The sequence below is a fragment of the Primulina tabacum genome, chromosome 3 (genome assembly GCF_025594145.1).
Source record: "Primulina tabacum isolate GXHZ01 chromosome 3, ASM2559414v2, whole genome shotgun sequence".
Lineage (NCBI taxonomy): Eukaryota > Viridiplantae > Streptophyta > Magnoliopsida > Lamiales > Gesneriaceae > Primulina > Primulina tabacum.
In genome coordinates, this window is record NC_134552.1 from 41117867 (window position 1) to 41143991 (window position 26125).

Genomic DNA, 26125 nt, shown 5'->3' on the forward strand with positions numbered 1-26125 from the left:
AAATCTTGCAGGTGTCCGTAAATGTCAGCAGCATTCAAAAAAATCCTAAAAGCGCCTCTGCATTAGTTTAACATAGAAGCTAACATATAGCTCTTAGCTTGCAAGTCATGGTCTCACCATTTCTCAAGCTTAGCCAATTCCTCAACAGAGGCATCGACAACTTCCTCTTTTGGATGAGTCATATTGAGCACATATATTATTTCCAAATAATTTAAAACAATTTTTATGTTCCTCAACCGTCTTGGTAATTAGGTCCAGTCGTCTTATTTTTATCCAGTATAATAGATAGATGATTTCGAAAGTACATCTTAAATATACTGAAATAGAAGCATCATAAATGTGACTAACTTTTTAAAATATTTTATTAGACCCAATTTCTAAATTATGATCCCGAATAATATCACTCAATCATAATTTCAAAAGGCAAAGTTCAATCACAACCTCTTTCCCCACGTTTTATGAGAACTCAATAATATGATACTCTTTCTCTTCACGTGTCGAGTCCGACCCATCAATGTTGAATCTTAGTGGACAGTTGCATGAGATCCTCAATAATATAAGCTAAAGTCATGGGAGTTCTATGTAGTCCACATCAAGTATGTCAATGGAAGTTATAGCTTTCCAGAGTCCAGGCTTCCCCAATAAAAATTATTTGGACACTGACTACAGGTATTGTTCATCATGAAATTACAGTTGATGGAAGGCAAGGAAAATTTAAGCTCTATTTAATTTTTTTACGGTATTTATATTGTCTATTTATTAATTTTAAAATCTTGTGTCATGTTCGTTTATATGTTTGTCAAATTCCTGAAACTCTTGTTATTATATTAATAATAGCGCATATATTGATTATTTCTAATATATCACATGCTTTATAAATAATAAATGAAGATTGATAATCAAGAGTTAATTGATCCGTATGAACCAAATAAGGATCTAAGTCCAAAATATAGGTAAATGCAGTTATGCAAATGTAATTTTACATTATCTTCCAATATTTTATTTGTTTTTGATCTTCAAAATTATTAAGGATCGATCTGGCCTGCTATCTTCAAATCTTGATATCCTACTAAAATTGTAAATAATTAATCTCAAACATATGTTTGGATATATAATTTTTGACAAAAATGTCATCCTCAAACATTTAATTACATAGTAATAATAACATTGAATGGATGAAATAATTTTACCCTGACTTTAATATTATTTCTAGCACAATTATAAAATCAATACTTTTTTTGTTCACTTTGTCAAAATTAAGGAGTTCAAACTAAATTTTTATGTCTCCTAAATTAAAACTTGAATTGAATATTTATCTCCAATTTTATCCTTATAAAAAAAATACATATCTACTTGTATGAAAGCGGATATAATTTGTAAATGGCCAGTTGCTGTACAGTTCCCGGTCAAAAGGTCGAACACGTGGCGCCTGCTTCTGCCTTTGTCAAACAAAATTTTGTGCTGTCGATAGCACCTTAAGCGGTGCTGCCCACTTCTCTGTTTCTCCTCCATCTTTATTTTTTTGGTTTCCTTTTCTTCCGGTTATTGTGCTTTTTTTTTGGGCTTCCTCTCTTTTCTGTTTGTGCTTATTCTCATTTCAACTTTCGGTCTACTGTTTGTTCTTCTTGTTCAAGACCCAGAAAACTCCATCAAGTTAGTGCTCCCTTTCATTCTTCTTTCTTGTGTTGTTCTTCATGTGATTTCTTACTTTTTCGCCTGTATTAATCATGATGGGAGGTGTGTCTCGGTAACCCGGAATGCTTTACTTTGCCTTCGTCTTCACGGTCTCTTTATAGCCGTCCCTTTCCCTCTCTCAGACATAGATCTTCTGTTTTTTTTTTACGTAGCTTAGATGTGTTTTCCCCTCGACTTTGCTTGCCTTTGTTGGTCTTGTTCCCCTTTCTTTCCAGCTACAGTGATAGTTTTAGGAATTAGTCTCAGTCGTTCCCTCCACCTTATTTTGGTGCCGTTTCCCTTGTGCATTTGTAGAGCTCCTTCGTTTTTTTCTTGTCTGAAAGGAGAGCTATTGGCTTCTCTTTTTCTAATCTTTTGTCATTTAATTTAATTGACGTACTAAAGGAAATAATTTGACGGTTTTTCCTCCTAGACAGTTAAAGCCTTCTTAGGAATTCCTTTAGCTTTATTTGGCTCTTATGCTTCATTAATTTTGCCGTAGATTAGATGTGGTTTCCCCTCGATTTTGTTTGTTTTTTTTGTTCTTGTTCCCTTTTCTTTTCAGCTACAGTACTGGTTTTAGTATTTTGTCTCAGCCGTTCCCTATACCTTATTTTGGTGCCATTTCCCTTGTGCATTTATAGCTCTCCTTCGTTTTTACCTTGTCTGAAAGGAGAGCCATTGGCTTCTATTTTTTTAAGCTTTTGTTATCTAATTTAAGTGACGTACTAAAAGAGCTAATTTGACGGTTTTTCCCCGTAGACCATTAAAGGCTTCTTTCAAATTCCTTTAGATTGATTTGCTTCTTATGCTTCATTACCTACGACTTGCTTGGTTTTAGTTTTAATTTTCTTTTGTTTTGGGGATGTGTATGCCCATGTTTCTCGTTACATTAGGCTTCCGCTCTGTTCATGTATAGATTTATTGTTGCTTTACTGTCTGGGCACAGTTTACAATCAATAAGAAACTTAAACAGCTTAGAGCTATGACAAGCTCGTCTTCTCGCTCTTCAAACAGGTTCGTTTTTATCTACAATTCCAGTCGTTTGCCCTTTAGTATCCTTGTTTTTTTTACTATAATCGAGGCTTATCTTTACTTCTTCATTAGCGGCAGCAGCTTTTAACTATTAGCTTCTGTGGTATTAAATTCTATGCTATAGCTTATGCTTGTGTTTTCTTTTTTCTTTTTTTATTTTTTGGGAAGTGTAATATCTAGCATTAGGTGAAAATTGTATATAGCAGCAAAACAAGTACTATTAAAATTAGATATTTTGAGCTATTTGTTATTCCAAAATAACAACTATGCCTCGAGAACTATGTTGCATGGATACGGGTACGAGTATCGTATCGAATACGATACGGATATGGCGACACGTCAAATTTTGAAAATATTAGACACGATACGGCTAGGATACGACAATCATTAAAATATATATAAATATTATATATATTTATATTTATATAAATTTAGTATTGAAAAGTAAAAATTATAGAAATGGAATGAAAGAGACGGACAAATTTATTTATGGATTTAAAAGCCCATCCAAATTTATTTTAAATTATTTTTCTTTAGTCCCTAGAAATTTTAATTTTTTTTAATTAACCCCTAAAACTTTTAAATATTTGCAATTTTGCCCAAACGTATCCGAAAAACGTATCCATGCCGTATCCATGACGTGTCCTCGCCGTGTCCAAAACGTATCCGGCTGGTCAACCCTAAACAAAGTCAACGATACGGATTTTGTGGTATCCGACACGCGTATCCGCGTGTCGTATCCGTATCCGATACTTCAAAAAAAAAAATTTTAAGGTATCCGTGCTACATAGCTCGAGAAAGAAGATATAATACAATAGAAATTACCAAGAATAAAAACTTTTGTAAACGAAAATATGCTTGCTTAGAAGACCGTAGAATTCAAAAAAACATGTGTCGAACCCAAAAAAATAAAACATGTACTTCCCAGGGATTTGGTGTAAAAGAAAATAAGCCTGATCCATTGGCATATATAGTGGATACTCCAGATGTGCTACCTAATATGGTGGACTGTAAATTTTGTGGTGCATTGCGCCTATATGCTGAACCACCAACATTTTGCTGTTCGTTAGGAGAAATAAATCTTTTGCCTTCAGAAATGCCTTCTGAGTTAGTACAACTGTACGTTGGTAATTCCGATGACGCAAAAGAATTCACTACATGTATTCGTAGCTATAATAACATGTTTGTCTTCACATCAATGGGCGTACATTGTGATACAGCTTTTTCCAAAAGAAATGCTGGTGTTTATATATTTCGTGTGCAAGGTCAACTTTATCATTTTATTTGCGAAATAATACCGCCAGAGAATGAAACACCCAAAAATCTACAACTATATTTCTTTGATACTGAACATGAACTGTCTAACCGCCTATGCATTAGCTCAAAATTTAAGGATACTCTTACTCAGAAATTAATGTACATCTTATCAAAAAACCCATATGAAAATTTTTTCCATGGTCTAAATAGTGTTGCCAACTTAGACGAATATAAAATTGGTTTGCAAGCCGATCCTATTACTGACCAACAAGTTTTTAACGAACCCACTGTATCTCAGGTTGCTGGAATATGGTTAGAAACTGACGACAAAAATCGAAACACCGGCCAACATATACAAGTATATCCAAAAAACAGTTGCCCACAAATAATTAAACATTACTTTGGTTGCTATGATCCTTTGCAATACCCTCTTATATTCCCAAATGGGGAGCCAGGTTGGCATCGAAACATTAAACGATTAGATCAAAAACAAAAAAATTTGCATCCTAGACCAACTTGTGGCGGTGAAAACATCAATTGCATAGAAAACTCTGCAAGTGCAGAATTTTTTATAAGCACTGAAATTCAAGGTAATTTTGACTTAAAAAGAAAATTCTATTACACTACAATTATTATGTTTTACACTTAGAAAGCTGTTTTTTTTTGTGTAGCTTCGAAAAAAGCCAGAAAACAAAGGACTACGGTGTCATGCCGTGAGTATTACTGTTACAAATTACAAATAAGGAAAAACGATAAGTCTTTCTTACTACACACTGGTAGGCTTTTGCAAAAATATATAGTAGACATGCATATTAAAATTGAAACATCAAGATTAGAATTTTTTAGGACTCCAAGTATGCAAAATCGTTTGCGAAATGAGGCCTATAATGGGTTGTTAGATAGTCTCACACAAGGGTGTGAGGTAGGCTCAGACGTTGGAAAACGCGTAATATTACCTACGTCTTTAATTGGTGGGCCTAGAGATATGCGTAAAAGATACATGGATGCTATTGCGTTGGTCCAACGTTATGGGAAGCCTGATATCTTTTTAACAATGACTTCGAATCCGAATTGGGCTGAAATAAAGTCTCTTTGTCTTCCATCTGATGAAATCCAGAATAGACCTGATTTGGTCTCTAGGATTTTCCATGCAAAGCTCCAAATTTTAAGCGATGAACTATTTAAGAAAGATATCTTTGGCCATATTATTGCGTACACTAGCGTGATAGAATTTCAAAAAGAGGCCTACCCCATGCTCATTTTCTGCTTATTTTAAATCAAGCCTCAAAAATGTTTCATCCTGAGTCATTTGACAGAATTGTTAGCGCAAAATTACCTAATGCCCATTCTGAACTATATTTGTTTTCACTCGTGGTGAAACATATGATGCATGGTCCATGTGGCTTACTTAATCCAACATGCCCTTGCATGAAAAAAAATTCTTGTAAATATAATTATCCTAAAGAATATTCAGAAGCCATTAAATTTGGAACAAATTCGTACCCAATATATCGCCGTCGAAATGACAATCATGTTATAAACATAAGGGGATCACAACTTGATAACCGTTGGGTTGTTCCTTACAACCCATATTTACTTGCTAAATTTAATTGTCATATTAACGTTGAAATATGTTCAACAATCCAAGCTGTAAAATATATCTACAAATATATATACAAAGGCCACGATAAGATTTTGTATACATTACTTGGCGATGAACATGATCACATTATTGATGAAGCAAAAAATTTCCAAGCTGCAAGATGGATTTCACCTCCTGAATCCATATGGCGTATTTTCGACTTTGACCTTAACAATGTACATCCAGCTGCTATATGTCTACCGATTCATTTAGAAAATGAACAGGTTGTGACATTTGCTGCGAATCAGTCTTTGTTCAGCATTGTTAACAATCCAACATTTAAAAAAACCATGTTAACCCAATTTTTCTTTATGAACAAATACAATAGCTATGCTCAAAGCCTAAATTGTTTGTATGTTGAATTTCCTGAATATTTTACTTGGCATAACGATTCTAAAGAGTGGGAACCACGTAAGAAAACAGAGGTTATAGGCCGGATTTTTAGCTGCCGTCCTTCAGATTGTGAAAAGTTTTATTTAAAATTGTTGTTAATGCGTGTCAGAAAGCCATCTTCTTTCAAGGACTTGAGAACGGTCAATGAGGTGACCTTTACAACATTTAGAGAAGCAGCATTAACATTAGGCTTAATAGAAAGTGATAACACTGCTGAAATGTGTATCGCAGAAGCTTCTTGTTATTTAATGCCTCATGCCTTGCGACAATTATTTGCAACTGTTCTCGTTTTTTGTTGCCCAAAAAATCCTCCTCAGCTATGGTTAAAATTCCAAGACTTTCTCTCAAAATTCCAAGACTTTCTCTCAAAATTCCAAGACTTTCTCTCGGAAGATTTTGCTAGGAATAAAGCTCTTACTCCAAAAATGATTAGCCACAAGGTTTTAGACATAGTTGACAATTACCTTCATTCCATGGGTAAAAAATTAGAGGACTTTTTTCATACGTCTAAAGATGTGGGCTTAGATTTTAACGATAGATTGGTAAAAGATTTACAATCTGAGCGTAATATTTGCATACCGAAAGAAGATCTATTAGCTGTTGAACAATTAAATACAAAACAAAAAAGTGCTTACACTCAAATCTTATACCATGTTCGTAATGAGCTGGCAAGTGCTTTTTTTATTGACGGCCCTGGGGCACTGGAAAAACCTTTTTATATAGAGCACTTCTTGCTACAATTCGATCAAATGGTGACATAGCAATTGCAACCGCAACTTCAGGAGTTGCAGCTTCTTTGCTCCCAGGAGGTCGCACTTCCCATTCGAGGTTTAAAATTCCTTTAGAGGAAAGCAATATCAAATCATGTAGCATTAGTAAGCAAAGCACATTAGCAACTTTAATAAGACTAGCAAAACTAATTATTTGGGATGAGGCTACGATGGCTAGGCGTGATGTCATTGAAAAGTTCAACGAAATGTTGCAAGACATAATGAAATCAAATTTATTGTTCGGCGGTAAAGTAGTTGTGTTCGGTGGAGATTTTCGCCAAACATTACTAGTCATTTTAAAAAGCACAAAAGAAAATATCATAGACTCTTCAATTGTCATGTCACCGTTGTGGAATAAGTTAAATAAGATAAAGCTCCAAAAAAATATGCGTGCATTGTCTGATTCTCTCTTTTCATCTTGGCTGTTGAAAATTGGTGATGGAATTGAGAATACTAATGAAAACAACGAAATCCAAATCCCATCTCGCATTAATATTCCATTCACAGATGATATAACTTCTTTGTATGCTTTAATAGACGAGGTTTTCCCAAACATTAATGACCTAGATTCAAATTTATCTTCATTTGTAAAACGCGCTATACTTACAGCAAGGAACGAATTTGTCCACGAAATAAATGATGTTCTTATTAACAAGTTTTCTAGCGTAGAGATGACGTACTTTAGTTGTGATGAAAATACAAGTGAATGTGTTATACCAGATCAAGAAGCTTTATTCCACTGTTCAACTCCGCAAGGGCTTCCTCCACACAAACTAACATTGAAAATAAATTCACCCATAATATTGCTACTAAACATTAATCCAGCCGAAGGCCTTTGTAATGGTACGCGCTTACTTTGCAAAGGATTTAACAAAAATGTTATTTATGCTGAAATCTCAGTAGGCACACATGCAGGAAAACCTGTATTCATTCCTCGAATAACATTAGAATCTCCACACGATGATTTTTCATCTATTCCATTTAAAAGAAAACAATTCCCAATTCGTTTATGTTATGCAATGACAATTAACAAAGCACAAGGACAAACTTTGGATTTTGTGGGTATCTATTTAAAAGAACCAGTTTTCTCACATGGTCAACTTTATGTTGCATTGTCAAGAGCTAAAAATATAGATCAAATAAAAGTGCTTATTAGACCATCAACCCCGTTAGTTCAAAGTACTAACTACACAAAAAACGTAGTATATCGTGAGGTTTTGGACGATGCACATCCTCATTGACAGGTAAATTCTTCTTTTGTTTATCTTGTTAATATAAAAATTAGTGCGCATAAAGGCATATTAGATATTTATATAAACCCATTATAGGGTTCGGTCAAATAAAATTGTTAGTTTTACTAAAACAAATTATAGGCTCTGAAATATACACTTTGATTTTAGAAGTATATCTTCACAGAAATATGTAGTTTTTTCCATATTCGAAGAGATGTAAAAACATTGACTCATACTTGTGCACGAAATTTAACACATAAATTGCTTGGAATAGATTTTATTATCTGTCTATGCGTTACTTTAGACTTCATATGCTAATATGTAAACAACTTGTGTTCATTACTTCCCTTTTTCCTTTGCATTCAGGTCGATAGAAGACAAATGTATAACCCTTGTAAATCTGACACCAAATTTCCGCAACTGGTTTGTCAAAGTTTTAGTGTCTGAAAAAACTCCGATTCGTTTTCTAAAATGGGGAAGACAACAAAAACTTGTTTTCGTTGACAAAGAGGTAGAATACATTGTGTTTTTCAAGTAGCCTTTCATTATGGGATTGTGTTTTTACTTTATCTGGTTATTTCCATAGAATGGAAGCATGCAGGGCATAATTTATGATCAAGATGTTGAGCAATTAGACAAATTACTTCAGTTATACAAGACATATTATATTGAGAATACCAAAATTAAAGAAATAACTAGCAACGCACCAGTCTTTGCAGCTGCAAAACACCAAATGTTGCTTAGTAGAAGTACTTATATTAGGCTTGCAAATGAGGAAGAACAGCTACCTATTGATCATGCTTACCGACTGACATCTTTTGCCCAATGCCCTGAATTAGCAGATGTGCCCACTAAACAGATCAGTTAAGCCCTTGATCCAACCCTCCTCCATCGCATGCAATTACATTATTTCTAGCTTTATTAACGCACATGTTTTTACAGATTTATTATGTAGCGTGGTACATGTTTTTCCACCACGATTTGTTGAAAAAACAAAAAGGAATTTACAGGAATTTGTTATCGTCAACGAAGAGTAAATTTCGCTCCTAATATTCCTACAATAATTACAGGTTTTTCCCATCGTACAAATATTTATATAGACCAGAAAATAACATCTTGCTTAACTTGGTAGACGCAGGCCGTTAATTCTTACCTTATGGGAAGAATTTCTCCAAATCAAGGCACCTTTTTTGACTCAAAATGTGCATACTCTTCTTGTGATTTTAGGGATGCGGCTTTCTGTCAACACATTTTACGGTATACTGCTCTTTATTTAATGCTATCTCATGATTAGATAAAGTAATTTCTTTAAGTTTATACGTAATATTTAATATATTTTGATGTATTTTGCTTAACATAGCTCGGTTAAAACGATAAAAAATTATTATTGATGTAGGCTTATCAATTGGAACAGTCCCAAACAGCACCATTTTGTTTGACCCTCCAATACAACAGGCTGAACTCCTAAAACGATGGTAACTCATATTTTTTCAATTGGTACTTTTATCAGCTAATTTTAGAATTATCTTCACTGAATCAAAATAAATATGCTTTATCAGATGCTCCTGCTTCAACTTTTATATGGGAAAAAACTGTTTTCTCCCCCCAGAGTTATGTATGTATTCAACAACCACCGTTACAGAACATACACTTTCAGATCTTAAGAATAATATCTCTGCTCGTTTGTTAGGTTTTAATAGGTACCTATTACATCTTTTGAAAACATTCATGTAATATCAAATTTCTCAAATGGAATTTTTTTAGTTTGTTTGGTTAGCTTTTATTCTGAAGAAAAATGGTTTGCGTCATTTCTTCTTTAACCAAGCACAAATATGGAGACATAGAAGGGTGTTATTTTAGTGTTTTTATTTTTTTTCCCTTTTTTTGTTTATTGTATGTTACATATAGAGACAGGCAAAAAAAAAAATATTTCCTCAAAAAACTCAAAAACCATAGGAAATAAACAAATATAGTATTGTCTCTTTTCAAACCGTAGATTGTTTTAACAGTTAGCTCTTCATATTTACTCATACAGTTGTAGCCACTTTGAAAAAACCTACTGCAACTTACATGATATCTCACAACTTAACATTATTACCATATCTTCCATTAATAAAAGAACAATAATAGACTATAGCTTAAATGAGAACGGATAACTCTTACACCTAACGTATTTTTTGTTGTTATACTATATGCATGTTGTTATATTATATGCTGATAACATGTAGCTTTCTTAATGGAATTTATTATTTCGTATTATGAACGGGCTCTATATTAAATCAGAATATATATGTACCATTGGATTGTTTTAAATGAAATTACAGGTAGTAAATAAGAAACGGAAAATCTTGCTAAAGAACCATGTGTCTTGTTGTTCGTAGTTTTTTCCTTCCATGTTCTCATGTTTTTGTTCATATTTCTTCCTTACAGCCGGGCTTATCTCCCATTTTTCTAGAAATAAATAGCTAATATACAAGTTTCTTTTAGGATGCAAAACAATAAAGAGTATATAGAAACAGTTGTCTCTCAAAAGCTGTATGACAAAGCAAACCAGGAAATAGATCTGCTGTTTAACTCTCAAATTCGAAAAATCAGCCAGATTCTGAGCCTGAACGAAGTAGTAAGTCCAAATTTACTTACTCATTAACTTACATAGAGTTAGACTCAACACAGATTTTAAAATGCTAACAAATTTTGCTTTACAGGTTAAATCATGTTGGATAAAGGCTAAAATAAGAATAAAAGCTTCGGAAGGACCTGTATATTTTTTAGCTTGCCCAGGTTGCTTTAAGTCTTGTGGCGCTGCATATGAATATGAGTTTACATGTTTTTATTGCAACCACGATTTTCCAAGCCCAAAACCACTGTAAGTACTAAATATGCTTCAGAAATTAAGCTTATTAAAAACATGTCAGCTTACCTATGATATATATATAGGTTACGGTTCCAAGCAGAACTCTTTGATGGCACTGGGAATTTGACTGCTTACTTTGAGCACAAAGAAGCAAGCATGCTTTTACGTATGTCAGGAGAAGACATAATTGAGGCAGAAGAACAAGTAAATTTATTTGCCAATTAAGTTTCGTTATTTGATATTTTATATAGTTTTTAAATATTTCTGCTCTTATTAACTGCAGGACACACCATTTGATCCTGAGAACTTTAACCATATATCAAGAGATTTACAGTTCCTTTTCCAACTAAGAACATCGTGGAGCAAAGCAAGAGGCAAAACTTTTGTTCGAAACACAGTCATAGCATGTCTACCAGCAGCTGATTCGTCCTCAGCATCGCACAGTTGTGAAGGCAAAGAATCTTCTTTAAAAGTTCAAGCTTTGATGCAAGGTGATATGGCTGCAGCTGAATCCCAAGAAAGCAGTTCTGCAATGCAGGGAGAACATTTTGAAACAGACTTTAGAACTCAAGAACCCAGCACACCAGGTAAAAGAAGATTGGAACATGAAGAAGAATTACATGAAATCAAAAAACATGTAAAAAAAGACTAAAGGACAGATAGAGATAGAAAATTCCAGTATGTGTTATAATTTTTATGTTTCTGTATGTAGATATATTGTTACTCCCTTTTACTTGTGATCAATGCATTAACATTTTGCCTTAATGCTAATGTATTTACTGTTATTTAGGCCCTCCTACGCTTTAAACCATACACGTACACATCTCCTTTTACCTTTAAATTTTTTCACCCATGCTTTACCTAATAAAATGTAGAACAATTTCCTTCATTCGAACATCTTAGCTTCTGTATAGTATATCTGTATATATACATATCATTAACAATATTAAAACATGAATAATATAAACGAATAACAAAAAAACCTAGCTTTTCTGTGTTTTATATGCTTAATTTAATATGCTTAATACATATTGAATTGCAAGAGAAATTTTTTTTTTCCTACGTAATAAAAAAACTCTATATAAATGCATTCTTCAAACTGTAAAATTAAATATGACGTTTAATAAAAAAAAATCCTTTACAAAATGTCTTTTACCTAATTTTATGTTACGATACATTATATCTAAACCCTCCACACTTATTGATACGGTATCAACATTTTATTACCGACACATAGCTATCTACTGTTATAATACTCTTCTAAAATTAACAAAATTTATTAAAATTAGTAATATCCATTCTACTAAAACAACTTTACCGGAGAAAATTACATACTAATAACTACGAATTACGGATCAAACATTGCCCAACAGAATATTTGTTTCAATAATATATAAAAAAAGGGCAAAAACTCGAATCAAACCATTTGCGTTAATAATCGTACAATTAAACGCTTTAAACTCACAAGCACATACAGTCTAAATACATAAACCTATACGCTTACATGAATTAACTTATAAAACGTTATATTTGTTACCATTATACATGAAAGTATTTCTTGCAATTTCATTTTTCAACAACCGCTGTGCCACGATGTAATGAAAGCATGCACCTGCGCACAAGGTAAACAAAAAAGCCCAGAAAGTCCCATGCCCCTGCAAGGAACCATCTCGTACTCGCGCACATTTCCTCCAAAAAAACAAAACCATGCGCGCAATTACGCGCTATATTCGTGCAGCAGCGCTTAATCAATTGCCACAATCCGCTGCGCCACGACATGATAAAAGCGTGCACCTGCGCACACGATAAACAAAAAATTCCAGAAAGCTCCGCGCCCCTGCAAAGTACCTTCTCGCACTCATGCACATTTCCTTCGGAAAAACAGAGCCATTCGCGCTATTACGCGATATATTCGTGTAGCAGCGCTTAACCAATTGCCACAAAATACAGAGACCCGGCCGCCACTGCGCGTTATTCCCACGAACAAGCACCGCTTTCTCCTAAATATCACCCACAGAAACAACCGCGCACCAGCACCATAAGGTTGCACATATACACATTCCCTATCCTCATATTTTTTTCAGAGCCAAGCTCGCATTAACGAGAAATAAAAGCGCAGGAGCGCACGTCATTCTCCATGAAAAACCCACAAAAACCGTTTCTCCCCTTATTCTCACAATAACTTTCCATCTTCCATCTTCCTTTGTCTTTTCCCCCTTAATATCCGATATTAAAACCTTATAGTTCCGCTAACCCTAGCGCTGAGCAAAATCCCTCCGAAGAACTAATCATCACCGGTCACCACATCCTTCAAAGATCCCGTACAAAACAACGCCTACCAAACCCTCAGCTTTATTCGGCACCTCCTTCCGCTATCTTTCTCTAAGGTAAACCGTTTTTCTTTGAAATTTTATACAAAGGATTTATAAATTTATGTGATATTATATCTTTTATATTTTCATATCTGAATATTGTTGCTTCTACAAATCGTTTTTTAAGAAATATGCCTCCAAAAAAGAAATCCAAAAGGAATGCTTTATCCTCATCTCATGGGTATGATAAACACAAATTCTGGAATTCGGAAGCTCAAAGAATTTATGAAAGCACACTAGCTCGACCTATTATTCAAGAAAGAGGGATAGACATGTCAAGCCCCGACTATAGTTTAGTGAAAGAGATTATGAAACGAGGGTGGGTAGAATTGGCCAAATCACCAGCAGACGCTATCATTTCAATCGTTCGTGAGTTTTATGCAAATTTACGTGTGAAACACGAAGATCATCAAGTTTTAGTTCGGGGCAAGATAATAGTATTTGATTTGAGTACCATAAACATGGTTTACGATCTACCAATCCTCGAAGCTGATGAATATACTGAATACATAGCTGGAGATATAGATTATACTATAATCCTCAAAGACTTATGTATAAATGGAGCAGAATGGCGAACAAATCAAGGAATCCCAGTCACATTAAAAAAATCTGAAATGCTTAGAGACCCGAATACCTGGGCGTCATTCATTCTGGCAAGAATACTTCCTTCAACGCACCAAACAGAAATTACAAAAGACAAAGCCGCTTTGGTACATGCTATCACAACAGGGCAATCAATTGATTTAGGCAAAATCATTCATGGTTCAATACTTCGAACGAGCACAGGCCTAATCACTACTGGCCTCCCTTGCCCGCATATTATCACTGAACTATGCCAACATGCCAGTGTAACATGGGGTCCAGAAGAACAAGTTTTAAAAGCTAAAGCACCTATCATTGTATATCGTTTTAGACGGTTCTATGGCCAAGCAGAAAGCATAAGGCGCGACGAAAGAGCGGCATACAATCAACGTGCTAAAGATCGCCAAGAGCCACGCCTACCAGCATTGAGCAGAGTACCTCTAGGAGACCGGATAACAAAAATAGAACAAGCTATTAAAGCACAACGGGAAGAGCTAGCAGAGCACAAACAAGTAACAACCACATTCATGGCTTATATGGTTAACTTTACCTCGGTTCTTGCACAACACTTTCCACCAACTACTTCAACAGATGCACCATTTCCTCCACCACCACCCTGGACACCCCGACATCAACTGTTGTACACTTCACCACATCAATCCATAGATGAAGCTATCCATGACGCTGACAATGACGACTTAAACAACAGCTGTTGATGATCAATATACGAGGTATATATTCTTATTTCCTTTTCTTTCCTGCACTTTAAATGTTTACCATTTCATGTTTAGCACTATCTGGTTGGTGCAAAAAATATAACCAAAATACTCGGGAACTACTAAAAAATATCAAACAAATGGTTTCTTAACTACCTCTAAATTTGTTACTAATTTTCCAAATCCGCATTCATCTATACAAGTGCTCACAACATTAAAATGACTAATTCACTCTATCATATTCACTAATAAACCTCCTTAGGGAAAAAAATTGTATCATACCTATTAGCAAACAAATCACATACTTTATAACTTAAGCACCAAAATTCTTACATTCAATACCTTTTTATTTACAATTCCATCGCAACTTAAATACATATTAACAGTTTTTTATTTTTACCATTAAAACTCACCATATTAACACTTAAAATAAAAATAATTTCTAGCGTTTTAAAAACATAACACATGGTTCAAATATATTCAATAATATGATGACTAACCATTATGTTATCGAACATTCATGTATACCCTTGCACTTGTCAACAATTTAACCCATCTAAGTTACCTATGTTGAGCTGGACAGAAACAATCATTCCATGTGTCATACCCCATCTATGACTCACCCTTTTCCATGTACTATATATAAGCTTATCTACTGTCCACCATTTTACAAGAACTTACCACATCATCTGCACATTTTCCTTTCAATATCTAAACCTACTGTTTCTAAATCAATTCCAATGGAAAACACCCCATGCTGTGACTGTATCGACTGCATTCAATGTTAATACAACTCTCTGTTTCAGAAAGAGGTCGAAGAGTTAATAAAAAGATTTTACTCAAACCCAGTATGGGCAATCATCTTACGAAGAGCACTTACCATGGAATCAAAGCTTTTTCTCTTACTAGACTATGCAGCCGACATTGAAACCGAGCTAGATATCAACATCGTCCGCCAAACCCAGTATGTGTATTAAACAAATACTAGAACAACTATATTGTAGTATATAAATCATTTAATTCAAAAACATTTACATTGACCTACTAACAATTATAACATATTTCCTATAGAAACTACATGTTAAAAATTTGCCTTTATTTTGTGATTTTTATGATTACTTGCCTTTCCTCTGTTACAGTATATAAATAGCTGTGTTACATGTTATTGGCATACCTTTAATTTACCCATTTTACCTATTCTCAAGCATACTAAGATGTTTCTGACTTTAACATATTATTAGTGAACTAACTAATGCCTAATTTATTAACTCTTCATCAATAAATCATATATAAACCCCTTGATTAACAGATATGCTCATTAAGTACCAATATACAATATAGCTTATACAGATGGATTATTGTTTGAGATTACTTACAAGCTGTAATCTCTATTTTTTATTAGGACCATTAAATTTAGTAAATCTAAATATTTTCATGAAATGCTTAGATTTAATGATCTAAAATGATATGACTAGATTTTCTTGTTGTTCTTTTATAATTAAATAAATTTTTACAGTGCACCGTCATTTATTATACTAGAATTTAACGCACTTTATTATGAGCATTGTTTTTTCCAGGAACAACCCCACAACCATGCACGAGGGATGAAGTGCTCCCGTAATAATAGGAAAATAGCTAAGGTTTTTTTGCTTTCTAAGTGTCTGGTGTCTAAAAACGTTAGATACAATATATGTAAGTTGACACACTGGTACATATTTATTAATATTTTGACAGCAAAATTCAACCAAACTATTGCTTATTTCTTAGCTTTAGCAAAAAAGCACATATTAACAAATTTAACAATGTATTAGTTTTAGCTTATACACACATACAAAAAAAATTAGGCCTCTCCATATTTTTTCCCACATTTCATTATCTAAACAACTTTAAAACTTATGATTTTAGGAAAAACGAATGTCAAATTCAATTTTAAAAAATAAAATATATATGTAAAACCTATTTACTATTAAACCCTCGAATTTCTTTTAAATAGTAAAAAAATTAAATTCCCACTGATATATACAGAATATTCACTCCTTATTTTTTGTTAACGCAATGAATCATTTTTGTCATTTTTAAACACCTACGCACTAACTTTACACAGACTTACCAAGATATTTTTTTTTTAATTTTAATGTTTTTAAACATATTTTATAATTTACTTCCAAGAAAACCATTACTCAAACAATATAATTCATTACTTTCCATTAAAAAAATTCAAATATCAAAAATAATTCATATATATAAAATAACGCCCTATGATTTTAAGTATCTATAATACTACATTTTCTGCTCCCTATGTTTACCATCTTTGATTTTTCATGCCCAAATAAATCCAACTTAATATTTGCTTTAAAGCATCAAGTACATAATGTTTCCTATATTGTTTTGCTAAAAAACTACAGCTGGTTTAATTTAGTTTTATCTACATAATTGAACTACATTAAAAATAAAAAACCATAGAATTAAACATATATAAATATAAACACAAATTTATTATCTTTAAAACACAAACAAGATTTATCATTTATTACACTAAAACTTGGGTAAACACCTCAAAAATTTGAGGTCTCTATACCTAGTATTAACAGAAACGAGTTTTTTTTTTTTTTTGGTTTGGAAGAAAGGAAAAAAATACATATGTTAACCCGAAATGAGTTTTTTTTTGGGTTTGGAAGAAATTTGGGTTTAATTTATTTTTAATCCGTCAAATCGGTGAGTCAACCCATCCCACCTCGTTTGACCCGTCTAACGGTGAGAACAGGTGGTGCTTTGGTATATCCTTTAGCCTGAACAATCAGCCTACCACTATATTAATGCAAGAATTTTCTACAGCGTTTCCCTCGAAAATATGAAGACAAGGCTCAACACCCCGGGCCCGAATTTCCTCCAGTTTCCATTTTCCGATGGGACACGAAGACAAAATCACAGCCCGACGCCAAGAGCATCGTCTTCGCCTCCTGAAAATATCGAAATAAGGGTGTGTACGAATCGGACGTGCCGAAAGCAAGGCTCGTTGGATGTGTTGCAGGTGCTTTCAGGGATTGCCCCTCCGTCTGTTGCGGTGAACTCTTGCGGCTGCCTGGGTAAGTGCGGGCTGGGCCCGAATATCGTCATTTTGCCGGAGGGTGTTCTTGTTGGGCACTGCGGGACCCCCAAGAAGGCAGCGAATACGATGTCGTATGTTTGCGGGATTTGTGATGATGAGGTGGAGAATGGCGCGATCAAGTGTTTAGAAGCTCTGGCGTTGAGGAAGAGAGCCGAGGCTGAGATGGAACGGGGCGATTTCTCACAGGCTAATACTTTACTCAGCCAGGTTCCTTTTACAGCACGCGTGTAATAGATTAAAACTTTTATCTGTTTTGAGGTTGGGGCGAAAGAAGGGGTGACTGATGTAGCGTGATTGATGCTCCTGCGTCAAATATAATATCTAAGGAATAGGGTGATCTATTTATTTTAGAAAGATTAAGATAAGTTTGTGATGTATTCATGTTTTCTGATATCTAAATTAGTTGATTGGGACTTGGTGATGTGTTACAATTAATGGTATGCATAAATATGAAAAAAATATATGTATATGTTTGAAAATCAATGGCTAAATTTGATAATAAATTTCCATGGCCGGAGTTGCTGGGATAAACAAAGATGATACACCATTGCTCAAAGAACTGTTGTGCTGATATAGCATTTAGTGACTCTAAGTGATACGATACTTCGTTTGTGCAACTAAATGCTTGTATATTTTGTGTTGGATTCACACTTGATGTAGAAGCTTAGAACCTTAAGTTTTGTTGGATGTGGATATGTCTTTCTGTTGTCGCTGGTTCTGTATAGGAATCTAAATTGAACATTTTGGCTGTATAAGCTCAAGGGCAGTGTAGAGAGGCTGATAATCACATTTATTTTGTTTTTGTAGGCTATAGATTTTAAACCATTTGGTGGTGCCCATACCCTTTACAAGAACAGGTATGTGGAGCTTTCATTTTGATCCAAAGAACGAGATTTTAAGTGCCCTCATAAGAGCATCACTTTCGAACATCTTGTTTTTGTTATTTTCGATTGAATCATGCATCATGGCGTTAATATGTTGAAACTTACTACTTCACATTTTAACTTACTGGAAGAATATTTTGAACGCATTAGAAGGCTCATATGACCATGTGTTCCTCTCCAGGTCTGCAGCAAGGCTGGCAATGGGTGACTTATCTGGAGCACTTGAGGATGCTAAAAAGGCTTCGACACTTGCACCCCACTACCCTCAGGTCAGTATATTTTTTATTGATATTATCGAAGTTGAGGAATCATTGCTTTGGCTACAAAATTTCAATCAAGATCTCACTGCCTGTGTTTGTTGTTGTTTATACTTATTGAAAATGTCGAACCTACGAATTTTCTGCTGCTACTCTGATTGATTTGAAAATTTTGGGTATATTATTGCAAGAATCATAATTACATGCACCTTCAATTTATAAATACCAATGTTTTTATCTTAAAAAAATTTGTCGCCATCCTTCAATCATTTAGTATTAAAACAATATTGTAGCTGAATATAAATGCACACCACCTAATTTAATTTTATTGTAGTTTCCCTTTTTTTCATTACAAAATTTAAAATTAACTCAGGGATGTACACGTAATTTACAACTAGCCATTTCAGAAGTAAATGCTAAAATACATTATTTTTTAAAACCTTATGTTTTGCGCGTTAGGAGAAACCAATTTTGTAGATTGATTTAATTTACCAGAAAAAAATTCCTTCAATACCTTGTCTCAAAAGCTCCTTGAGAAATAAAGCAAGAAATTTACTGTCTCGATTCGCCAACCTCACTTTTCTTGCAACCCAGTTTTATAATTTCCAGCTTGACCCCAAACTTACATGTGAACGAACCTGTTAGTCTGATCTCTCTTTTTTGTGCTTTCTAGTTATCTTCTCTTCAATATGATCATATTGTCATTTGAAATCCAATTGATCATTTTGTAATATATTATGTGCAGGCATATATTTGCGAAGGTAATGTTTTCATGGCCATGGATAGATTTGACGCTGCTGAGGAGTCCTATTCAATTGCTTTAGAGTTGGACCCATCTATTCGTCGTTCCAAATCATTCAAGGTACTATCAACATCTACGTTCTTCGGATGTGATATTGCTACCTGAAGCTAACCTAAAACATACTAGATTTTTTTTTCCTTGTATACCTTCGGCCGAAATATCCATATACGTATATATATTTTAAATATACTTTGCAAAATTTAAATAAACCAACCTATTATTTGAAAATCTAAAAAAAAAACGCAATTCAAAACATCAAATCGTAAACCATCAGACAAAATCTAAACTAGCATTTTTTAAAATAGTAAAACTCTTAAATCCTCTCAAAACCTCTTAAAAGCATAAAAAAGTCATGCACGTAATCAAATATTTAAAGTAATCTTAAATCATATAAGTGCGGAAAAACTAGCAAAGGTTCTCGGGTTATGTGCACCATCAGCTCATCTAGTTCAACCATCAAGTCCTACATCATCAACCAAATCATGCTCACCTGTATCGATCACAGACTCACTAACCTTAACCATGATAACAAGTAATACATATACATTCACGAAATATCATAAACTTTCAAAATAAATATTTTAACTTTCATTACAGCATTCAGGGATTGATGTCAGGACGTCTAACATTTTTCAGGTGTAAAATGATCGTTTTGTCCCTGAAACCGTAACTTTCTCAATTTACCCTTGTACATTAAAACGACGACCCGAATCCATCCAAACATAATATAACACCTTAGAATACACACATAAATATTTATTAAACGTAAACTTAAGCTCCTCGTCTAATTTTCCAATTCGTTTTAAATTTAAGCGTATTTCTCGGTTTTAACCGGAATTGACTCGAAACTTAACCAAGCTTGAACCATAGCTTATTAACACCTAACCATACAACCTAAATCAAGCCAACTAAAACCCTTGAACAAGCCTAGAACAGCCACTGAAATTCTGCACTCTTTTCTTTTCTTTTTAGAAACCCTAGCTCTAACAAACCCTATGGCCCTTCGTCCCTAGCCTTTCACCAACCTGTCCAGCCCCTATGCAACCATCCTAGGACCATACCCGAGCCCTTAACAAGCTATTGGACCAAGCCCTACAGCCCATGCACGAGGACAAACCCGCGGCCACTCTAGGAAGTGCTCTAGCCGTGCACCTACCTTAACCAGCCCCATCAGCCACCCTTGGACCACCATGATTCATGGCTAGGACCCTCACGAGCCCAGCCCTTCACCTGGAAAGCACCACGCTCAGCCCCTTCTCTTTTTTTCCAACAAAACGCAAACCCTTGCCCTATAGATCCCCAAATCGTATAGCCATTCCCTCATGCGTTCCAGCCTTGAATTGTGCTCCTATGTACTCTTAAAACATGCTGAAAAACGTCCTATCTAATAGCCCTACCTTGCAGCCCCTTTGTGCATCAATACCAAGAATTTAAAAGCACGAAAATCAATGTTTTAACATGTACAAGCCATAAAAGCGAAAATATACAAGTGGAGATCATGTTTTTCATGCAATCATGTATAACACACATATTATGGTATGAATGATGAGTGAAGTAAGATTAAGGCGTGTCTTTGCGTATTTCACGCACGAAAAAAACTTGCGATGCGAGGAACGTTGACGGAGAGAAAACTTTGCTGAATTCTCTTCAAAAATCACGTGGATTTGCCTCAAAAACACGTGTGAGTATGTGTTGCTGATGGAGAGAGCAACAGTCCTAGGTCTCTTGAAGAAGTGGGCGTGAGTTTTGGATGAAAAAGGCTAGGGTTTTGGGGCTTTGTTTTAAATAAAACAATTGATACAATTTTAGGCCCAATAACTATAGTATATTAGGCCCAAGAGTATGTAGGTACAATATTTTGTTTAGGAAAGTTTTTGAAAATATGAGGCAAGTTCTCAAAAAGTCCTTATTTTCGTAAAAAATCGACTACCGGTTTAAAATACGATTTGACGCGTAAAAACATTTCGAAAAGCACCATTTTCGAAAATAACATTTAAAATATACGGTATTTTAAATGATTAAAAATAATCATTATTAAAATAGCATCTCCATATTATTTGATGAATGAGCTTTATACCAAACGAAGGGACTGGGGGGATTGCATAGTTTCCTCCAAGTTCACGAATCTCATCTCTTCAAAACATTATATATATATATTTTTTAATTTTGTTATTAAAGTTCAATTTGGACTCTGGTTGAGTTTGAATTTTTAGTTTCCGACATATTTCTTCTAACTTTTATCGTTTTTAGTTAATTTTTTTCACCGCTAGAGTTGCCTAAAGGACATTTAAGAATTGATAATCTTGTAGGGTTTGACGTACTAACATGTATTCCACTATTTTGATGTCAGGCTAAAATTGCAATACTTCAAGAGAAACTTACTCCTGCAAATTCTGGATGATTTCTGATATCTCTCGTGATGACGTAGAGAGCTTTAACACAAAAGCTTGGCTTCTTTTGTATGTCTGTGTTACTAACTGTCCAGTTTATTTTTGGTCTTTGTAGATGTTATATGTGACCAGCAAGTGCTTCTGTTCTTTGTAGTTGAAGCAGCCGTTGTTTTTAAAAATTTCAAGGACTGGAGTCCCGTTGCACCTCTTTACTTATGTAACCTTAAGACCTGTTGTCAATATTTTGCAATCGGTTGTCCTTCCCGTTCTTGTATTAATTCTTGAGTTTTGATCTGAGCTTATATGTTATGTACTGTTGCAGATAAGTAATTGTCCATGCGGGAGAGCAACCCACACATTATGACAAGTAGAACCAAACCACCAACCAAGTTAGATAATAAAGAAATTTTTTTTATCAAATTAATGTTAAGTTTAGATTGTTATGTGATGGTAAAACAAACGACACGGATGAAAAATGAATCGAAATCTTTATTCCGCTCTTCCATGTTAATTGTCTACTATATTTTTGACTTTTTGTACACTGGAGAGATATTTTTTGGAAGGTCCAAAATGTAATAATGCAGTCCAACTGCATGCGAATTTAGGAAAAATAGAAAATTATTAATTAAATAATTTTAATTGCATTGATGTGGTAGATATGTTTACATGTTTAAAATGTGCTTTTTTATTAGAATGCATAAAATCGTGTTTTAAGGATTATTCGAGATGCGATCGAGGAACAGAGATCGAGACTTTAAAGGGAAAATATTTTTATTAAATAATAATTTTTAATTATTTAACATATAGTTGAAATGTTCACTATTTTCTTTAAAATCCTACTGCTTTTTTTTTTTTTTTTGAAACATAAAATTTCGAACTTCCATTTAAATTAACTCAACATTTCCATAACCAAAAACTTAATTTAATATTTAAAATCTCAAGTGCATAAAATCCCCAAATCGTCAATTAACAAATACATACGTTAACTTTTAAATGATCAAAACTAAACTTTAAAATAATGCATAGAAATATATAATAAATAATTATCAAAATATTTAAAACTTTAACTATCAAGCTAATCCGGAAAGTAATGTCCCTCGGGAGTGTACTGTCGGACTCGATCCACTCAAGTGTCAGCGCCTCCCTCAATCTCATCCTCACCTGCAACATTCAAACATAGTGAGTCTAATGACTCGCCACGTTCTAAACATGAGTAGAAAATAATACATGTACAACACATGCATTAAAAATCATACTATTATTCAAAATAAGTTATCATAAATTTGTAAATATAATTTAATCGTAAATAGTCAAATCATAAGGTTCTCAATCATTTATCATTTTGGATGAAGTTTGATCTTTGAAAGTGAGTAACTGTATCCTCTGGTCGACTGATAAGTCTTAGCTCACCATTGCGCATGGAGACGGGCTCTAGGCACCGACATAAAATAAAAATACGATCGTTGGGTTCCTTATGAGGCCTTATCCCATAAACGGCTAACTCAGGGGCCTTCTCCCTCATAATATTCCCAAAAATCATATATCATATCCTTTTTGTCACAGTTAATTAACATCTTTCAAAATATTTTTCTGTTCGCTTTAGTATTAAAATATCGTGTCCTTTCCACATTTGTAAAATAACATTTTTAACAGTAAAAATTGCAAAGTTTTAACATAAATCATAAAATCTCATATTTTCATCATTAACATTTTAAAATATCATTTGGCATGCGTTATGATCCCTCGGGACACTGCCAGACCTTTTTGTACTACCTAGGTGTAAAATGACCGTTTTGCCCTTGGACCTTAAAATTTTCGATTTGACTTTTTCTCACTTTTATTGACTCTAAACTATCCCAAATAATTATTTAAGCTTAAATTTGGCTTCTAATATTTTTATTTAAATTATACTCGAGTTTTTTAATTTAATTCCTTAATCACTAAACCATAAAGCGTTTAAATCCCGAATTAATCCCAACTTTAATATTTTCTTCCCAAACTTTAAACATAAACTTTTGATACCTAAACTACCCTCGTGAACCATGAATCCATCCTCGTGGACCATGGTTCGAACCATTACTCATCCTAGCCTCAAAACCGAACTCTAGCCCATGTATGTAAAGCCACGGCTCGATTCCCTCGAGCCACCATCGAGCCATCATGGACCAAACAATTCACAGACCCTCCTGGACCCTAACCAGCCCAGCCTAGACCAGCAAGAATGTTGCGACTTTGATTGTTGCACTCCCAAGAGCAGGTTGTCCACAAGTAGTATAATTCGGTGAGTCCGAATATCGTATCCACAAGGAAACTAAGGTAATTACAAGTCCACTACAATGTCTTTTTGTTTTGTTTTTGTTTAATTGTTTGAGTCTTTAATTGGTAATTTTTAATTGTTGAAATTTTAATTCACTCTTGGTAATTTAATAAAGTTAACATTAATTAACATTATTAAAATCCACTTAATAAAATTGTTCCAATATATATTAAATAATCATATTTATATTATGTTATATATTATTATCTTATAAATATATATATCAAAACTTATAAATGTTGTCCAGTGTTTATTGTGCTATATATATTTGTAAACACTAAATCAAGGTTCCCACTTTAAATGGTTGATAATATCAAACTAACATTTAAATGACTCTAAGAATTTAGTGTAACATATAACAACAATAAATTAAAACTCCCACTTAAAAGTAGGAAATAATAATGCTTACAGAAATAAATATAACATAAACAATAAATAATGGTTAAATAATATAAAATATAGATTCTTACCTTTTAATAACCTTATTATCATGCCAAAAGTTTCACATTTTCATCTCAACTTTGGGAAGTTAGCTACTCATTATTCAAAGTGTAAAACTTTGAATATAAAATTAATATGCTAATTATATTTAAATGAAGAAAAAAAAACAACGAGAGAAATATTATAAACTCAAAGGTTTGTTCATAAAATGAGGGATATCTCAATACATTACAATGCACCCCTATTTATAGCCAAATTTTGGGAGACAACCACAAATAAAATATTATTTTTTTACACAAAAGTCTTCATTAAGTGTTCCAAGAAATTGTATTTTAATACACATCACTTTTGAAAATCTTCCCATCCGAATTTTCTTCTCCACATAAAACAAAACATGTAGTTAATTGAGTAGTTTGAATTGTGATATTTTTTTTAACCATTTGACCAAGTAATTTGAGAGATATGGTCAAAATGCTAGAGCATGGTAAAACTGCCACTTCCTTGATAACTTTATTTGTTGCTTAATTTGATCCCACTTGTTAGAAGATTTTTATCTCATGCCTGCCACCAATATTGTAGATATTAACATCAACTTTCTACAGGTCCAAGAATCATCTTAATCCCATTTGCAACGCCAAGGTTATTCTTGTTTTATCGAATCTGTAAAAATTGTAAAAACTTATAATTACACAACAACTTGTATTTTATACAATTTATTATAAAACATATATATTTAAACATTTAATAAAACAAAAAATATAAATTTATATTATAAAATATTTAATTAATATACAATTTTTTATCTTTATCACACTCTCCAACCAGCTTATTGCCAGTCCCTAGCAATTTAAGCGTTAATAGAACACAAAACATATTGATTAATTTAAATAGAAATATAATCAGAACTATCCAAGTGTTTAAATTAAATTTGAAAACTGTTAAAATTATATCAAGTTCATTATAATTATAATTTATGAAATAATCTGAACTGATCAATTCAAAGCTTATTTTCAGGTAGTTAAATGTACATGGCCTTCAAAAATTTCTAGTAAGAGTCTCAACTCCATGTCCTCACAGGTTAATAAATGTTTCCATTTATGGGAATGATTTCTTTCATGGAGTTAGAATACAGATAAATACTCAGGAAAATGGTTTAAAGAATGTAGACAGACAAACGAGCCAAACTAATCAAAAGATAGGAAATCCATTGATTCAAAATCTAGTTATTCTTATTATATATTTTTTCCCTGATCATTTTTTTTAACTCATAATATCAGACTAAGTTTATGCTTCTTGACCACATATTTATTTAATTTGTACAATAAATTTCTCTCTTTTTTTAAAAATTTTTATGAGAGATAAATGGGTCGTAGCATATAACTTAAAAATTACATAGAT

The 26125-nt window shown here is 33.5% G+C and overlaps 3 protein-coding genes across 6 annotated transcripts; all 3 read left to right on the forward strand.

Moving 5' to 3' along the window:
• Nucleotides 1-1393: 1393 nt before the first annotated feature.
• Nucleotides 1394-11575, forward strand: LOC142541078 (replication protein A 70 kDa DNA-binding subunit D-like). Of its 3 annotated transcripts, none has more exons than XM_075647627.1 (11): nucleotides 1394-1653; nucleotides 2594-2691; nucleotides 8370-8514; nucleotides 8590-8866; nucleotides 8946-9036; nucleotides 9136-9260; nucleotides 9400-9478; nucleotides 10491-10623; nucleotides 10709-10869; nucleotides 10941-11061; nucleotides 11141-11575. In XM_075647627.1, the coding sequence occupies exons 2-11, from the start codon at nucleotides 2660-2662 to the stop codon at nucleotides 11507-11509; spliced, it is 1533 nt and encodes a 510-aa protein (XP_075503742.1). In that variant the 5' UTR covers nucleotides 1394-1653; nucleotides 2594-2659; the 3' UTR covers nucleotides 11510-11575. The 3 variants fall into 3 exon arrangements, with proteins under 3 accessions (XP_075503742.1, XP_075503741.1, XP_075503740.1); XM_075647626.1 differs by having other exon boundaries at nucleotides 2624-2691; XM_075647625.1 differs by having other exon boundaries at nucleotides 1394-2691.
• A 923-nt stretch (nucleotides 11576-12498) lies between these two features.
• Nucleotides 12499-16294, forward strand: LOC142539132 (uncharacterized). 2 transcript variants are annotated; one of them, XM_075644412.1, is made up of 3 exons: nucleotides 12500-13244; nucleotides 13357-14542; nucleotides 16105-16294. In XM_075644412.1, the coding sequence occupies exon 2, from the start codon at nucleotides 13361-13363 to the stop codon at nucleotides 14525-14527; it is 1167 nt and encodes a 388-aa protein (XP_075500527.1). In that variant the 5' UTR covers nucleotides 12500-13244; nucleotides 13357-13360; the 3' UTR covers nucleotides 14528-14542; nucleotides 16105-16294. The 2 variants fall into 2 exon arrangements, with proteins under 2 accessions (XP_075500528.1, XP_075500527.1); XM_075644413.1 differs by having other exon boundaries at nucleotides 12499-14542.
• A 1038-nt stretch (nucleotides 16295-17332) lies between these two features.
• On the forward strand, nucleotides 17333-22233 carry LOC142539133 (uncharacterized). The gene is made up of 5 exons (XM_075644414.1): nucleotides 17333-17843; nucleotides 18444-18493; nucleotides 18702-18789; nucleotides 19523-19639; nucleotides 21930-22233. The coding sequence occupies exons 1-5, from the start codon at nucleotides 17379-17381 to the stop codon at nucleotides 21978-21980; spliced, it is 771 nt and encodes a 256-aa protein (XP_075500529.1). The 5' UTR covers nucleotides 17333-17378; the 3' UTR covers nucleotides 21981-22233.
• Nucleotides 22234-26125: the final 3892 nt, after the last annotated feature.

What these genes read in the sequence shown, in the direction of transcription:
- LOC142541078 (XM_075647625.1), top strand. Translation starts at nt 2,660, where the DNA reads ATGACAAGCTCGTCTTCTCGCTCTTCAAACAG. An exon ending in TTGTTTTCGTTGACAAAGAG is followed by an intron (nt 8,515 to 8,589) that starts GTAGAATACATT and finishes TTATTTCCATAG; the next exon opens with AATGGAAGCATGCAGGGCAT. An exon ending in TTCTGTCAACACATTTTACG is followed by an intron (nt 9,261 to 9,399) that starts GTATACTGCTCT and finishes TTATTGATGTAG; the next exon opens with GCTTATCAATTGGAACAGTC.
- LOC142539132 (XM_075644413.1), top strand. Translation starts at nt 13,361, where the DNA reads ATGCCTCCAAAAAAGAAATCCAAAAGGAATGCTTTATCCTCATCTCAT.
- LOC142539133 (XM_075644414.1), top strand. Translation starts at nt 17,379, where the DNA reads ATGAAGACAAGGCTCAACACCCCGGGCCCGAATTTCCTCCAGTTTCCA. An exon ending in CTAATACTTTACTCAGCCAG is followed by an intron (nt 17,844 to 18,443) that starts GTTCCTTTTACA and finishes TTGTTTTTGTAG; the next exon opens with GCTATAGATTTTAAACCATT. An exon ending in GTCGTTCCAAATCATTCAAG is followed by an intron (nt 19,640 to 21,929) that starts GTACTATCAACA and finishes TTTTGATGTCAG; the next exon opens with GCTAAAATTGCAATACTTCA.